Source organism: Ambystoma mexicanum, chromosome 2q (assembly GCF_040938575.1).
Source record: "Ambystoma mexicanum isolate Mex_15411 chromosome 2q, UKY_AmexF1_1, whole genome shotgun sequence".
NCBI lineage: Eukaryota > Metazoa > Chordata > Amphibia > Caudata > Ambystomatidae > Ambystoma > Ambystoma mexicanum.
In genome coordinates, this window is record NC_090924.1 from 1,283,690,832 (window position 1) to 1,283,708,489 (window position 17,658).

Below are 17,658 nucleotides of genomic sequence, written 5' to 3' on the forward strand. Positions count from 1 at the left end.
CAGATCCAGTACACCCCATCTTACATGAAGTACTGGAAGGGTTAACTCTTAGCCCTTTTTCTCTGTACCTCCTAGAGCATTGTTTCGCTCTTAACATTTAGACATGGCTGGTGGTAGTGGTATATACCCTCATTTTCTATCACGGTTATCTTATATAACCGTGGTAATATTGTAGGCTATTGTGTTAGCCTCGAACTTAAACCCGATTGACCAAATACTTTTCTTTTGGCTCCGGTGCGGTTTATTCGCCATTTCTATTTGTTATAATCCTTCTTGTGTTTTACTTTGCACTGCAAACCAGGTTTGCCTTCTTTGTTCACTGTCTTTTGGCGGGCTTCTGCCAAGAAGCCCTCCTCAAGCCGCCTGGCTATCTAGGTGGGCTGAATGTGAGGAAGGGGTGTAGTCACGCCCTGCACAGGGTATCCTAGGTAAGCCAAGTCACACTTTTTCATGATTGGCTGAGGTGGTTGTCCGGGCTGGACAACCCCCTTGCTGTGTGATTGACATCCAGGCTGTGTGAATGGGGGATTTTCGCATAAAAGGCAGGTCTCTTGGGTTGGAAGTCAGAGTCGCCACTGGAACTACAAGGAAGGTGGAGGAAAGGTCGACTGCTGCAGCTATCACGTACCGATGAAGCCCTGCTGCAGTCCTGAGCTATATACACATCAACGACTAAGAAGATATCCAGTCTGGAGTCTTCAGCCAGAGGTCGCCTTCGTGGTCAAAATCGCTGCACACTGCTGTAGTGGTCCGGATAGCCACCTGAAGAGCCTCTCTATTCATTGTCGCTGCTGCCGGCCTCATCCCTGTGTGGTGTAGACCCCCTTCATCGTCGTCCTTCGTGCCGAAGCCAGGAATCGTGGGTCTACAGGAAACTACCAGGAACAACTACCGTGGCACCAGCTTCTTCTTTGAAAAGGTACTGTGTCCTGCATGAGGAATTTTGGCTGAAATCCCTTTCTCTCGCTTAGAAGGCTTGCCCTTATTTTTCCCTCCTTCTTATAACTTTTGCTTCCGAACATCTGACAATATCTAAGTACTTTGGCAACGTTGAATCGCGAACTATCCGATGAATGATCCTCGACACAGGAACCCAGTTCCACTTGATGCGGACTCCGGCCCCATGACTCTTATTTCTATCTATGAGTGTTCTTCGATTCTGTTTGCCTGCCTAACATATTGCCTATGATTTTTTCCCCCGAACTCTCTCTGGGTATCTCAGATGCTAAGTGGGTTTTTGCCCCGGTAGCATTTCTTGCCACGGATACGTGTTTTATTTAGTAGACCGAACTGTCAAAAAATGATCGCAATCGTATCCATGGTAACGTGTATTGTTTCATAACACCAGTTCTCTCAAACACATGGTACTTACCTTGATTCATACTGTACAAAGTGAATTGGTCAGTTGTACTGTATTTAACGTGTGGTTTTAAATTTAATAGAAGTGTTGTGTTAATAACAAATGGTTTAAAAATAAATGTACTTATATTTTTTACCTGAAACCTTGAGTCAGTGTTTGCTTGAGCCACAGTAATTGTGTCCCTTTGTGTAATCTCTGCTACTGCTCATATACTCTTGAGATAAGCCTGGTTGCTCCGCTACTGCTACCACTTTAACATAGTAGTACAGGCTTGTACCAAAGGTAAAACTTGTATTGCCACCTGTAGTCTTAATTGTGTGTAGTGGTCCCTTAGGACACTGAACAGGATTCTGCCTAACAGAGTAGCTCGACGATAGGCTGGCTATGGAGGCAGAATGTGATGCTGATTGCGCCCTATCCAATTTGGAACCCGCATCAGCGGCAAACCCGGTAGACTCGGACTTGCAGATCTTGGCCTTATCTTGGACCCCCCCAGAGGGGCCGACCTCAAAGTACTTAGAAGGCCACTTCTCAGACCGGCTTGTCCTGGACGAGGCAGGACCCTGCTCGGTGCACGGGTCAGAGGCCTTGTTCAAATTAAGCCATGCCGCCAGTCTACTATACCTGTCTTTCGTCGTCTTCTTAGAGAAACCTAAGCATAACTCGCACTCTACCTTCCTTATGGTCCGGGTGTAAGCAGTAGAGGCATTATAGGTGCTTGTCTTCCACAAACACATGCCGTAGCCTGCAATTGGTGCAGGGCCTGAAGAGGGACCTTCCCTCCATCATGGTCGGAGGGCACGAAGTAGGCCCAATATGGCCTTCTAGAATCTTCGATGAATCGACGCCCCTGAGGGGCGTAGAACTTCACTGACAACGGATCCCCATTGCCGGCAGATGAAGAAAAGAGCACACAGGCTATTTTTAACTAAAATTGAACTTTTCTTGTTGCAAAACTCGATTAAAACGTACTAATAGGTCAGAGATCAATGTGTGGACTCCCAAAACTGATGTGGGCCCTACACATCTGAAGATGGCTACCAGAGGCGGGGCTTAGGGACAGGACTGCCATTGGATGGGGGGGAAGTATGACCCAGAGGACAGTGATTGGTTTAGAGGAGAAAGACAGTTTTTGAGTGAAAGTTTTTTCTTTTACTGAGGATTCCCAGCCTGACGACTGGGAATATTCATGAGCATGTGAATCCATGACAGACCCCATGCGTGAGAAAGAGTTTCGCGGTCAGAAGACAGCGATTCATGGGTGTGACAGGACCAGAAGTTCTGGTTGTTGATGGCAAAAGTTGCAGTTGCCTACATAAGACTTTGGTGTTGCGTTAACACGCTTCAGAGGATCAAAAAAGAGGAAAGGACCCGGTCAGGAAGTGACATGGGTGTGGAGAGTAAGCAAGGCAGGGAACAGAACTACAGGACTGGAAGGAAGGATAGGGACGAGTTCTTTATAATAAATGTTTCATTTGGAAAGTTTTAAAACTGCTGAATAGCAAGATTAAAGAAGTTAAAGCATAATGCTTGCCTCAGTGCCTTTCATAGAATGAAGACACCCTGAGCTGTAAGCCTAGGTAATCCTCATTCTAAGGGTTACAGCCTGCTGTACTACCACAGCCCCACAGGTAAATCTTAGCATTGCGTCCTGCAGCTAGGCAGTGTTTTGATAATAGAGTGAATGGGATGTGGCAATATGAGCTCAAAAGCTGCTTAAGACAACAAGGAATGAAGTTGTCAGGACCAGCTATGGCCAATTTTGTGAATAGTGTCTTTGGTATAGTCCTACATTCAAACCAGAGAGAAAACATGGAAAGAAGCTTGTGAATGTGGTATCCTCCATCATCATCAATAATTGGGTGGCTGTCGGAATGTTCAATAAATGCAGTTCCTGTAAATGAGGCTCGTGTTCCCTAGCTCAATTCATCATAAACGGGACGGGCCTGCTTCATTACCTTATAGAACCTTGAGAGGGATTGTGTCCTCCGACGTATTCCTTATCTTTGATAGACTCCCATAGCAGTGGCATGTAATTGGAGGTGGGAGTGAGAATGTTATGTATCCCTTTAGGGATGGACCAAATGTAATACAGCCTTGCCAAATCTGGTCTCTTGAGCAGTGGAGGAATCTAGATTATAAAATGTTGTGAATGTATGTGCGGACGACCATGTGGCAGCCGCACATATGTCCCGGACCGGTACCCCTCTTTGGAGAGCCGAAGCGGCTGCAATAGCCCTGGTTGAATGAGCCCTGAGATTTTGGGGTGGCTCTTTCCCTGCCAGTCTGTAACATTCCAGGATGGCCAAAATAATCCACCTGGAGATGGTTTGTTTTGTTATGGGTAGTCCCAACTTGTGACCTGAGTATCCTACAAACAGTTGGTCTGCTTGCCTGATCCTAGCCAACTGCTGATGTAAAAGTTGAGCGCTCGCCTTGGGTCCAGCCTATGTAGCCTTTCCTCCTCTTTCCCCGGATGGGGAGGAGGGTAGAACGAAGGTAAGGTAATTTTCTGAGTAATATGAAATTCAGAAACCACCTTTGGGAGGAAATTAGGCTTTACCTGTAGGACAACTTTGTCCTTGTGGAAGATTGTATGTGGGGGTTTACAGGAGAGAGCTTGTAACTCGTTCACCCTCCTAGCAGATGTTAATGCTACCAATAGGACAGTTTTAAGCGTGAGAAATCTCAGCGCGCAAGAGTGAAGTGGTTCGATTGGAGTGCCCATTAGGAAGTTTAAGACTAAATGTAAGTCCCATAAGGCAATCTGGAATGGTTTTGGAGGGTAAACATTAGTTAGTCCATTGAGAAATTGTACCACTAGAGGAAGTTTGAAATACGATGGTTCCTCCGCAGTGCGCTTGAAGATAGAAAGCGCTGCGAGATAGCCTTTTATAGTGCCAACTTGAAGGCCTGAGTTTGCCAAGTAGAGTAGAAACGATAACACTGTTGGTGTACCACATGAAAAAGGGTCGATATTCTCTTCCCTACACAAGCTGCAAAATTTGTTCCAACGGCAGTGGTATAAAGACTTTGTTGCTGGTCTTCTGGCCGAAAGCAACACCTCCATGACGTCATCAGGGAGATCCCAATCCTTGTACCTCACCCTTTCAGAAGCCAAGCGTGAAGGTTGAGGGTTCTGGTGTCTGGATGGAGAACCTGACCTCCCTTCTGTGAGAGAAGATTCTCTTTGAGCGGAAGACGGATTGGAGGACAGATGGACATATCTAGAAGGTCCGGGTACCACGTTCTTCTGGCCCAATCCGGGGCAATTAGGATCATTGTTTTCTGGAATCTTCTCAACCTCCTGATCATTTGAGGAATAACAGGGACTGGTGGGAACGCGTAAAGGAGTGGAAACTCCCAGTCCACTACGAACGGATCTCCTAGAGCTCCTCTCGGGGGAAATTCCCTTGAACAGAACAGATCGCACTTCCTGTTGGTGCTTGTGGCGAAGAGAACCACCTGAGGGGTTCCCCAAAGGGCGAACATCTCTTGAAGGACTTCCTGAGCTATCTCCCACTCGTGGGTGACTGTGCTCTGCCTGCTCAGAGCGTCCGCTGTCAAGTTCTTCTCTCTGGCTAGGTGGACTGCCGATAGAGAGATTCCTTCTTGGATTGCCCAAAACCAGAGCTGCATCGCCTCTCTGCACAGTGGCAGTGATCCTACGCCTCCTCTTTTGTTGAGGTAGTGCATGGCCACCGTGTTGTCCATCATTATCAGGACATTTCTCCCCTGTACTGATGGCAGGAAAGCTTTCAGCGCTAGTCTGATCGCTCTCAGCTCTAATAGGTTGATGTGTAGTCTGGACTCCGATGGAGACCAACGACCGCTGATGGTCAAGTCGTTGGCATGGGCTCCCCACCCCGTGAGTGAGGCGTCTGTGACTACTGTTATCTCCGGCCATGGATGCCAAAACAGTTCTCCTTTCAAGATGTTCTCTGGATAGGCCCACCATTGAAGGTCGCGGGCTACCTTGTCCGGAATCCGGAGGAGAGCTGTCATTCTCCCTGAGAATTGCGACCACTGACTTCTCAGTGCCCACTGAAGAGATCCCATTCCCAGGCTAGCCTCTGGCACAAGGAAGATGCAGGATGCCATGAGGCCTAGCAACCTCAAAAAGTCGAAGGCTGGGAGACGTTGGGCATTTTGAAACTTGGTGACCATCTGCAGAATATCTTGAGCCCTCACCTCTGGTGGAGAGGCTTTTCCCAGGGAAGTGTCCAGGACCGCTCCAATGAACTGGAGTCTCTGTGATGGTATTATCTGTGACTTCTTTAATTGAGGGAGAAGCCCAGTCTGAAGGAAGCGGCAGACATAATCTAGCTGGCCCTGGGCCTGTTCCGAAGATACAGCCCTGATCAGCCAATCGTCCAGGTAGGGGTAGACGTGGATCCCTTCCCTCCTTAGACTCGCCGCCACTACCGACATCAGCTTGGTGAAGGACCCTCGGGGCGGAGGTCAGCCCAAATGGCAGAACTAGAAATTGATAAGGAGAGTCACCTATTGCGAACCTCAGGTATTTCCTGTGTTTGAGATGGATTGGCACATGGAAATAAGCATCCTGAAGGTCCAGAGATACCAGCCAGTCCTGGAGCTGGAGGGCCTAAAGGATCTGAGAGTTACCATCTTGAACTTGTCCTTCCTGAGGAACTTGTTCAATTCGCTTAAGTCCAGGATGGGTCTCAGTCCTCCGTCCTTCTTTGGTATGAGAAAGTAGGGGGGAGTACCAGCCCTTGTTTCTGTCCGCTACAGGTAACGGCTCTATAGCACCTTTCTCTAGCAGGTCTATAATTTCCTGCAAGAGGAGCGGATCTGGAACCTTTAGAGAGCTGTTCCCCGGTGGATGACTGAGAAATGTGTAGAAAGGGTAGGCAGTAACCTTGGGCAACTGTCTCCAATGCCCAAGCATCTGACGTTATAGCCTGCCATTCCGTCAGATGGTGAGTTAACCTGCCCCCTACAGGTGTATTGTGTGGGAAGGCCTCAGAGTGGTTTGGGGGCGGCTGATGCAGATGCCGAGGGTAAAGAGGCACCTGCTGCTGCTGCGGTCTTAGTACTTTTGACCCGTCCACCTCGGGTGGATCTCCTTTGGCCTCTTTGAGCCGGCTGTCCTCTGCCTTTCCCGAATGCGGAATAATAGCGAACAGACTTTCCTCTCCCAGAGGTTCCCGAGGGGCGAAAAGGAGTTTGGCGGATAGCAGCTCCTAAAGATTTTGCTGCTGCTTTAGAAGTCTAACTTTTCCAGACTGTCATCAGCCTTTTTCCTGAATAATGAAGAGCCGTCAAAGGGCATATTCAAAAGTCTGGCCTGTACATCTGGAGCCAAGTCCGACTTTCGCAACCACGCATGCCTGCGGATTGTTGTACTTGCCGCCATGGCCCTGCTGATACTGTCAGCGGAATCGATGCCAGTTTGAAGTGATTCACACATGGCATCTTTGCCATCTTTAATAATGTTAAGGAAGGCTTCCTTTTCCTCTCCTTCGGGTATGCAGTCAGCCGCTGATGAAGCACACTCCCAGTGTGTGTGACTGAACCTGGCGAGCGTACAGGTGGCGTTGATGGACTTCAACGCCATACTACAGACAGAGAAGACTTTCTTCGCCATAGAGTCGTACCTCTTGTCATCTCTATCCTGTGGGACAGTAGGGTAAGCGGTCCTACTGCTAGAAGAAGTTGCCGCTTGAACCACCAGGCTCTCTGGGGTCGGGTGTTTTGATAAGTATTCAGGGTCAGCAGCCACTACCCTATACTTGGCTGACAATCTTTTATTGACCGCAGGGATAACTTCAGGAGTTTCCCAATTAGATGCAATTTTCCTTTGTAAGGCTGCATGGAAGGGGACCACCGGGTCCTCCTGTGGGCCTTTGTCTAATATATCTGTTAGGTTGTCCTGTTGAAAAACAGGTGAAGGCGCAGACCAACCCATAAATTCAATAATTCTTGCCATCAGGGTTCTATAGGGTGTTTCGGCATGATCCCCTGGGTCTAGCTTAACAAATTCCACTTCTGGGAAAGTGTCCAGCCCACTTGCCTCATGTAGTGACTCCTGTAGGTCCTTCAGCCTTCTTTCCTCAGAGGTGAAATCCTCTGAAATAGGCAGTGTGGTCCTCTGTAACCCGAATGTTTCCTGGTCAGAATCTTCCCCCTCTTCATAAATTGAAGATAGTCCAGGGTACTCTGACCTCTGAAATGGTGTAAAACCCATCTCTAAGGCAGAAGGAGCCAAACTCGTCGTTATTGGGCGTGTAAAACGTCAATGTCGTTGACGCCGATGTAACAGGCTTCGAAGGCGCAGAGAACGGCGTCGAAAAAACTGGAAGGGGTCTTGAAGAACTCGAGAGGATCGGGATCCTACTCTAGGGCATCGGCGACGGTCTCGGCGTCGTGCCGGAGGCCCTTGGAATCACCGTTGGCTGTGGAGTGGCCTTGGTCCTCTCTTTCATCGACGTCGGCGTCGATGATGGCGTCGAGTCAATCGACCGATGCGTCGAGGAACCCTTCGACAACGGAGTCGATGGCGCCGATCCGTGATTGGAAGGAATCTTCGACGACGGCGTCGAAGATGGTGCCTTCTTACCCGATGGCTCATGGCGCTCTCGGGTGGAATGGTGCTGCGACTCGCAGCGTTTTGATTTTTTGGGTTTTTCACCCGGGGTATCACCCTCCGCTGTCTTCGAGGGGGTTGAGGCCGCGTTCTCGAAGACGCTTAACATTTTCTTTCTGAATTCCTCCCACTCAGCTTGAGAACTGTGTTTAGAGGGACAGGAGACCCTTTCTGGGGACACAGAAGACGACGAGGAAGGGGACCTTCGACGTCTCTTTTTTGAGTGTCTTGATCTCGACGAATGGTGGGAGCTACTTCGAGATCTAGAATGGGAATGTTTTCGACGGCGAGGAGACGAATGCCTCGACTCAGCGGACGAAACTTTCGAGGAGGTTTTGACTGACTTACCTCTCTCAAGCTTCCCCTTGCGCTCCTTCAAGGCGTTTGCCGTCATGGACATGCAGTCCTCACACTCCGAACAATGGTGCTTGGATCCTAAGCACCACAAGCAGATCCTGTGTGGATCCGTTATCGAGACTGCGGTAAAAAAATGTCATTATTTCTTGAAGCTGGATCACTGCGTCGTCGGTTCCGATGAAGAAGCCATCGAGAACGATACGGTATATTCGAGTAGATATAGTTAGTTATCCTGACTGAACTGAGCAACGACGTTCCGAGGCCCCACGAAGCGCGGAAAAACGGAACTGAGCAACGGACGCAGCGCGTGGCTATATATGGGCATAATGACGTCGGCGCCGATACAGTGGCCGTCGAGGGACATCGACTCAGCAGACGTCGACGCGCAGCGCCCTCTACAGAAAAAATGTCCGAGGCCAGCAAGCTGGAAACGTATTATCAAAGATAAGAAATACGTCGGAGGACCCAATCCCTTCGAAATACTAGATCAGGTACAGCCAAGCAACACGTGCACACAAATCCCTTGCCATCAAGCAAGTCTTGCTGCATGTTCCTGGTTAACACCCAGAATGAAGAGGTGAGTGGCATGCACCTATGGCATCCTAGCAACAAACACTGTTTGAGAATGGAGGCTGCTAAGGAACGAAAGCTAAGGAAAAAAAGTAAATGAACACCAGTATTCAGAAGTGTAGATCTCCTAACCGAACTGCTATTGATGGATAACAGATGTAAATTTGCTGAATCAGACTGTTTTACTGCATCCCAGTTCAATCAGTAGTTCTTTTAAGGCTCTTCTGCAATTCCAGCGGCTTAAGAGCATTCCTATTTGGCATAGCTATCACCTACAACCATCAGACATCAATGCTGAAGAACTGGAAGACCAGCAACCCCCTTTGACCGCTTACATTTTCTGGACTCAAACCCTAATTGTCTGCATTTCGAAACTGCCAAAGATATACGACCGTGGGTTCTCACTGCTGGGCTCACATATTAAAATAAACAAGTGGCTCACAAGGCAGGCCCCATCTGTAAATGTGGAACTACTCTGAGCGCACACTATCGTGATCAATATTCAGCTCAACCAATCAGAAACCGTTCCATCTCCTCCACTATTACTGTGAGCTAAATCGCAGTTGATGAATACAAGCCCAAGGGGCACCCTATGATTTCTACCTGCCCCCGAAGCCGCAGTTAACCATAACAGGGAGGGGACTAAAGAGCATTGCCTTGAAAGACTTGAGACTTTTTAAACAAGAGGTACTTACCTACAGCGGAGCAAACATTCTTACCTACCTTTTACGAGTTATATTTAATAATGTATTACCCTGTGTTCTTGTCTATCACACTCCCCCTCCTGGAAGTTATAATCGATCCCTCAACCACATTTAACTGTAAGTGAGCCAAGAAACCTACAGGAACACCTGCGTACTGAGATTTAAGAACGTAGCATCAGCTCCAAAAAATACAGGTAGGGGATTCAGCCTAACAAATGGACATTGTAATTTGGAAAAGTGCTAAAAACAGGTACCTTTGACATCAGCATCTTCCACGAGAAATTTGCTTTCTTCTGCTTTTTTTCCAGTTTTGGCGCATTCTAAAAGCCAAGCAATGGTTACAGCTGGCAGGTTCCAATTTTTGGCTGCAACATATTTGGAGCCGTTTGGTTCTTTCAGAACCAAGTGGGTGCTGGCAAACATTGACTTCTTTGGATTGTCTTTGCGCACAAAATATTCCTGCACTCTGCAAGGTCAAAAACAAAAATAAAGGCAAATATCATTTAGAGCGGCTGTGGTGGAGTTAACATAACACTTTTTTCTTTTCTATTCACCTCAACCTGTGCCTTTTCCAGATACCACTCCCAAGGCTATGACATCTGTGAATTATTATCCATGATTACATGTTCTTTTTCTTTAAACCAACAAGGTCTTTATTATAAGCTACTCTTCTCAAGTCTGGATTACACACATGTGCAAGCCCTTGGTTTTTCCTTAGACCGAACAGTGTACCAATGCCGTTTTCTTATGTGAAACAAGAATTGGTTAATTACTGGTAAATTTATTTATCCAGCATCTGCATCTTTCGTAGTTTCTTATACTTTTAAAACATGTGTTACTTTTCTAGGAAATAACTGTCAATAATGGACAGAAACATTTAAAAAGAAATGACAGAAATATTTTAAAACAATCCAACATGAAGCATGTCCACCTAATTGTTTCCCATTTTACCCTGATCAATGAACGCAAGAAGCTCTAAGCGCAGCAGGCAACCTTCAGATTCATATATGTTGCTGTAAAGCAGACACACAACTCATGACACCTGTCCTTTTCATTGTCATAATCTGTACCTGATAGGAATTCATTTGCTTTTAGAAATGTCAAACATTTCAACAATTGTATACATTGCTTGTATTTCGTTGCATGTTTCAGAATAATAGTGTAGTTAGATTATTATGCCATCGTCTTGTTTAAATAGGGAACTTTTTTGCCTTACAACTGCATGCAACTAGTGGGAACTACATTAGCATCTAGGTTTTCTCTACTATATTTGAGTCCTATGCTGTTCAGGATCCCATATTAAAGCTTCCTTCTCCAGACCAGCTGGCCAACATTTGTGCCTGGCCTAACGTTGTGGAACAAGGAACTGAATGCAACAGGCGTACATTGGCCTTAAAAAAGGAAGAATGGATCAGTCACCATAAAAAGGGGTTGCATGCCGACTGTAATAAAAAGCCCAACTAGCCCTTGGTTTGCTCCACCTTGTAAAGGACTTGGCTGATGTGATGGAGGCTAAGCCCAGAACAAATATTTTAGAACTAGCGGATGCGGGCATCCTGAAGGTTTTAGGAGCACCTGAACAAAGCAGGGGTAACACTATAGAGGGGCCATTGAGCCCACTATAGATCATGCAGGACTCGATGGTGCCTAGGCAGGAAGAGGTCCATGATTTGAAGGCCTCATGCAGCAAACGGCCATTATCAGTTGCTTTGGGCTTGGAAGGGGCCCCTCTTGGGGACTTGCTATCCCCATCTGCAATCAAGTGCCTTCTCTCAACAGAGTTGCCAGGTTTGGTCAAGGGCAAAAGTGCTGATCCAGATGTCAAGCTAGCCTTGGTTTTAAAGGAGCCTTCCACCTGTGAGGTCCGAGTTACAGAACCAAGCACCACGGAAGGTAATAATTTATCCCAAGGTAAGGGGTCAATTATGGGGGCTGAAAACATTTAGGCTACTCTGGAGCCAGTAAGCCAACACATCGTTTTCATGAACCTGAAGTCACGGAGCAAAGAGACACGGATAGTACAGCCTAGCAGGGAGTCCAAGTTACCAATTGAGGTCTCGTCCTCCATTTCCTCTTTTGAAGACCTTGTTTTCTCGCCAAGAACGTTGAAAGGCCCTACATCCATCCTTAATTCCAACGTATTTAATACACAACATTCCTTGCTAGCTGCAATAACAAGCTTGTCGGATTTCTTGAAATTATACGACTTCTACAATGGAAATGGGAAGGACCACTCTACATTATTGGCTCTTATTAACTCCAACTTGATTTATATGGAGAATATTATTACCTCCCTGCACTTCAAACGGAGTGTTCTAACCGAATCCAACAAAACCTCTCAGCTGCACTTAAATTAGAAAGGGAGGAAAAGAAGCACCTTTGAATTCCCTTTGGAACTACTTCAAGTAAAGGCATCCATTCAGGTTGAAAAGGCTCGAAGGACGTCTATGTGTCTATTGGATCTTCTGGCCACCCTACCATCAACCATTAACAACCCCCCCCCACCCCCCACGCAAGATCGACAGATTATAGGAACAGGCAAGGCTCAATGAACGTGCAAAAGGAGATCATCCAGGGCCCCCCTATTGAGTCAGCAGCTAGATCCAAGGAACCCATGACTCGAAAGCCTCTATATTCCTAGACCTAGCGACAGGAAAGAAAAAAAATCTTCAAAGAGATATACAATATGGGGGAAAAAAGGTTCAGGTCCAACTCGCTGATAAGGAAACATCTGCTAAACCTCAATTGGGGGAAATGTTTCCTTTCCTATTTCCAAAGGAGGAAAAAGCACAAATGACTAGAGGCCTCCTATAAGGGTGATCCACCGGCTGGCAAAGTGAAACCCACGATAGCTAATAAGCCAAAGAAGAGATCTGATGGCTCGCTGGCATTCTTAAGGAATCTTACTGCGCCCCCAGCAAATTTCATCACCAGTGAAAGAGTGTTCCATGGGAGGCTGCGGGAGCAGATCAAGCTGACTGGGGAGTTGAAAATCAGAGAAAGGGTGGCCTCCCCTCCACCTCTGATGGAAGATATTTCAGGTTCTAAGGATAGGCTGACCCCAACATGTCCCTATGGACGGTACATGTTGGCCACAATAACGAGGAAGAACCGTAGTGACCTGCGTATGGGAATTCCTTGAGGCATAAATTCCCTAACACTTTTTGTGGCCTTAAATAAAAATAGATCGGGAGTACAGTTTCACTGGAAGATCAAAGGAGGCTAATGACCCTCAAAAATACGCTCTCCTCTGCCTTGCCCAAAGGGAAAATAGAAGGGGTTATGAAGCGGCCATGTACCAAAGATGGAAAAGGGTTGAAAGAGCAATCTGTCGACTTTTTTCAAATTTGAAAAATGCAGAAAACGAGCTTCTGGCGAGCAAGCAGAAAAGAGGCATCCTCTCAAGCTAAGGCTAGATAGGTTGCTTCACATTAAGGACGGGCTGATTTTAAAATCGAGCCAATGAAATGAAGCTATTTCACCACATTCCTGACTTTCATTTTCTTCGTTCAGAGGACATAAAAATTGTCGACTTTGTGGATGAGGAGTTGACAGACTGTGATTCTGCATCTAAACTCTAGATCCATTAAATCATCACTTCTTAGTCAATCTCACTTATTGCTGCCATGGGGCTTTGATTTAACGAAACTCCCGGGACGAGAAAGATAATTTAAGCTACAGGGCTTACTTCAGAGTAAACCCAAAAACAGTCCAGCAGACACAAAGTGAATTTTACAAACGGTCCATGAGCGAGGCCCAGTCGACACAAGGAGAGTGCACGTCTGCAATATCCTCTGGTCGGGTGTACAAATGGGAGGGTCCTCTTTAAGTAACGTTTGAAAAACAGCATTTTGGAGTGCAAAAGATTTCCCTTCCACAAGATGACTAGAGATTCAAAATGAGAAGGAACCAAAAAGGAAAGGGTGAAGACCTCAATGTGAACTAACAACAAGCCCACGGATGGAGTATAGGCTTTTGGAACACGAGAGGGTTCTGACATTTGGCAAAGGACAAGGACATCACTTCGGGAGAAATGGACATCCTCTGCTTAAAAGAAACTTGGTTATCAATTTCCCCAGCTTATGATGGCTATAGTTCCTACATTAATCCTGCATTTGTGGGGCAGAAGGGCAGGCTGCGCCCAGACAGCTACATTTGGCTGCCCATTATACATATTTATTGGAACCCAAAGGGGGATTGACTCGTTGGCAATTGCAGTCTATTGAGGCCCCTATCAATGAATTCCACAGTAGGTTCTTGATTGATTTCATTTGTGTGGGTGGGGATCCTAATGTGCCTTGCCTGGCTCGTGGGAGAGATAAATTGGAGGAGACAGCGGGAGCTAATGGAACTAGAAATAAGAGGGCGCTGGAGTGGTTGGAACTAATGGAAGCCTGCGACCTACACATGGTCAAGGGTTTTGATGAAGGAGGTGGTTAACCGGAAACAGGGTGTGTTCCTCCACGCTGGATTACTCGTTTGTTTCTTCCAACCTTAATAAGTGGGTAATTTCTCTAGGAATCCACCCAAAAAAATATAGCGACCATTCCTTCTTGAAATTATTGATACAAGAAATTGTGCCCCCCTCACGTAGAGAACTCTGGAAGTTCCCTTTAGAGATTTCCAATAGAGGCAACAGGTTGAGACTAAGGAGGGAAGACATAACAGCCCCACAATTAAATTGTGAAAAACTGGTGGGGAGAAAGGAGGAAGTGAACTATGCCCATTTGCTACATGAATTCAGAGTAATAAATAACTCTTCGAAATGCAGGGGAAGATCACATATCCATGCTTATGATGTCCAAATGGCAAAGAGAAAAACGCCTTAAGAAGAGATATAGGAACTCTAAAACGAAATGAGGGGATAACACTCAGACTGTTCGCACTGAAAAAGCAAAAGTGCAGGAACTGGGCAGCAGCTCACAAAGCCAAATTGCTACAGGCAGACTCGGAGGCCATGCTTGCCACGATAGCGGAAAAACACACGTGCCACACGGGACTTGCTTAATCAGCTGGGAACTGGGAAAATGATGCCAGGGTCTAACATGGTGTCAGAGGACAAATAGCTAGCCCATTATGAGAACATCTTTGGAAAAAAGGAAGGGCCATCTTTGGTTAATAACAAAGAAAAGGGGGGGAGAGGGATGGTCTCTATTTTGATGAGCGCGACTTATTTGCACTTATCAATAAGGCTAATATATCCAGGGCCCCCAGCCCAACGTCATCACAAACATGATGTTGAAAGATGCGCTCGAAGAATAGGTGGGCTTTATTTACTCCCTGTTAAAAATCAAAATCATGAAATCAGAGACTATGCCATATTCAAGGAAGTCTGCAGTAATTGTCCCGATTTTTAAGGGAGGCGATAGGGCGGACCCTGAAAATTACCACCCTATCGCACTCCTGGACATGCTGGGGAAGATCTTTGGGGGTTCCTGCTATCCCAACTGAATAAATCGATAGCTATTGCTGGTAGAGCTGATCCTAGACAAGCCAGATTTATAAAAGGGGTGGGGACGGATTGGAATTTGATCCTTTTAAACATCTTGAAGGGCAAAACTATGGAACAAGGGTCTTGAATATGTAAGGCCTTTGTAGATGTCAAAAAGGCATTTGACAGTGCAGACAGGGAGAAGCTCTGGGGAAAAATGGAGGCGTGGAGCTGTCCTGAAAAACTGTTACCAGCAATTAGATCACTGTATTCTGATAAAGTTAAAATCGGGTTGAGCCCTTTGCAACGAAAAGGGGGCTGAAACAAGGATGTCCTCTTGCCGACCCTTTTTTACCTGTTTTTGTCAGACATATCCATTGCGTTGGATGGGGTGAATGCTCCCACCCCCCCCGGGATTGACAAAAACAAGATCGGCAGACTTCTATTTGCTGATTATTTGGTTCTCCTGGACCAGATCGCTATTTGGCTCCAGCATTTTATGAACGCTTTGCAGAGTACATGAGGGAGAACGGCCTAGAGGTTAATCCAGCGAAGACTAAAATCTTCATATTTGGGAGGCACTGTAAGAAGGGTATCTCGGGAAGAAAAATGGTTCCTGGAAAGTACACCTTTACTAGAAACAAAAGGCACAGACTTCTTTTGGGTGCACTTGTTAACAGCAGGAAGGAAAACGGATCCAAGGTGCTTGGCCCTAAATAATAAGAACATTATGATGACATTGCAAGCTATATTGCTCATAAGAAATGTGGCAAATTTTCAATTGATCCGGTCGTCACCTTTTTTGAGGCCAAAGTCTCTCCGGTCCGGACTTTTGGCATGGAAGCTTTTCTTTTCACGCCTTGTGTGGGCGTCTTTGGAGAGAACCTTTTGGAGAAAGCTCTTCAAGCTGCCCAAAATGGCAGCTACTGCAGTGATAAGATACGAGCTAGGGCTTGTTTCATTGTACACCAACACAGCTTGGAAGGCGTTATCACAATTTTGCAAATGCATTATGGAGCCTCCTGAACCTCCATTTGAAGTCCTCAGCCGGCAGTTGGGTGGGATGGACCTGGTGTTTTGGTACAGTGGAAGGACCATTGTAGATCTCTACGAGAGTCATTAGTTTGTACCATTGAACTTCTACTGACCAACCTAGACAAAGTTAAAGGGAAAATATGGGAGCAAGATTGGATAAAAACTCTAGAGGAGAGAAATTCTCATCAGTGGCAACAGAACTGAGTAAAGAACATAAGGCATTTGGTACAAGGCCCCGGGGTACTTAAAGCTCTTTCCGTCTTCATGGTATAGAACTCAGTTCATGAGACTGAGATTCAATCTGCTCCCCACCAATGAAATCTTGAAGCGATTTGGCAAATCAAATGTGGATGTATGTAGGTTTTCTCAAAATGAAGTTGGAGCGGTCTGTTTGAATGAGAACCATCCTGCTGGTGATAATAGGTAGAAAGGCTTTGAGAGCAAGACAGATAGTCATCATCTCGAGCCAGATGTGCGCCAGCTGCTCCTGCCGGTACCATACTCCATAGACGCTGTGACTGTCCAGGGTAGCTCCCCATCACTCAATAGACGAGTCTGTGGTAATGGTGGTCTGAGGTGTTGGTTGCCGAAAGGGCCTGCCTATCCGCAGGTTGTTGTCTGTACTCCCCTCCCCACCTCCCAGATCAGATTCTGGTGGAGCTGTTGTGGCATGATTACCTGCTCCGTGTGCGAACCCTTCTCCTGGTTCCAGGAGCCTGAAAAATTTTGCTGCAGCCGCCTCATTTTGAGCCTCATATGTGGCACTGTAAGAAGACATGCAGCCATAACTCCCAAAAGGTGTTGGTACCACCATATGGAGGTCACTTATCTGCTAAGAAAATGCCCAGTGGCTCTCTTGATGGCCGTGATCTTGTCCTCGGAGGGGAAGATTCTCTCAGAGCTTGTGTCCCAGATAAGTCCCAGGAAGCTCAGGCTCTGCATGGGCACCAGCTGTGACTTTTTGAGATTGATAGAAAATCCCAGGTCGTATAGTGTATCCATGAAGGCGGATGTGTATGTTGGACCGCCTCCGCAGATCTTGCTCTGACAGTCTAGATATGGGTAAATATGATGGCCTTGCGCTCGGAGTAGGGCTGCCACTGCATTCATTAGCCTTGTAAAGACCCTGGGGGCCGAATTGGGTCCAAAGGGTAGGACCCTGTATTGAAAGTGAAAACCCATGATCCTGAACCTCAGGAAGGACCGATGGGGTTCTCAAATTGGGACGTGTGGGTTGGCATCCTTCAGATCCAGGGAGCACATCCAGTCTCCAGCACACAATGTCTCTGCTATGAAGGCTGGGGTAACCATCTTGAACTTTTAGAGGTGATGGGAAAGGTTCAAGGTGGAAAGGTCTAACAACTCGAAAATTTGTGAATAGAAGCCCATGCCCTGCTGAGAGGCTGGAACTTCCTGCACGGCCTGGCTCCCTACCAGCGAGCGCATTTCCGCCAACAGAGTTGATGTACCAATCTGCTTGAGCGAAGGGGAGGAAGGAGGAGGAGAAGGAATGAGGAGCCGGAAGCCGATGCACACTACGGTGCGTCACCCTTTCTCAACTCTCATGCTGGACTTCCTTTGCATCTTGTAC

At 46.7% G+C, this 17,658-nt stretch overlaps 1 protein-coding gene across 2 annotated transcripts in view; it reads right to left on the reverse strand.

The window, feature by feature from the left end:
• TOPBP1 (DNA topoisomerase II binding protein 1) overlaps positions 1-17,658 on the reverse strand; it is a 1,370,800-nt gene that overhangs the window by 974,425 nt on the left and 378,717 nt on the right. For both annotated transcript variants that reach the window (XM_069648712.1, XM_069648711.1), the window contains exon 13: positions 9,856-10,067. In XM_069648712.1, coding sequence (XP_069504813.1) covers positions 9,856-10,067 — 212 coding nt within the window. The remainder of the gene's footprint in view (positions 1-9,855; positions 10,068-17,658) is intronic.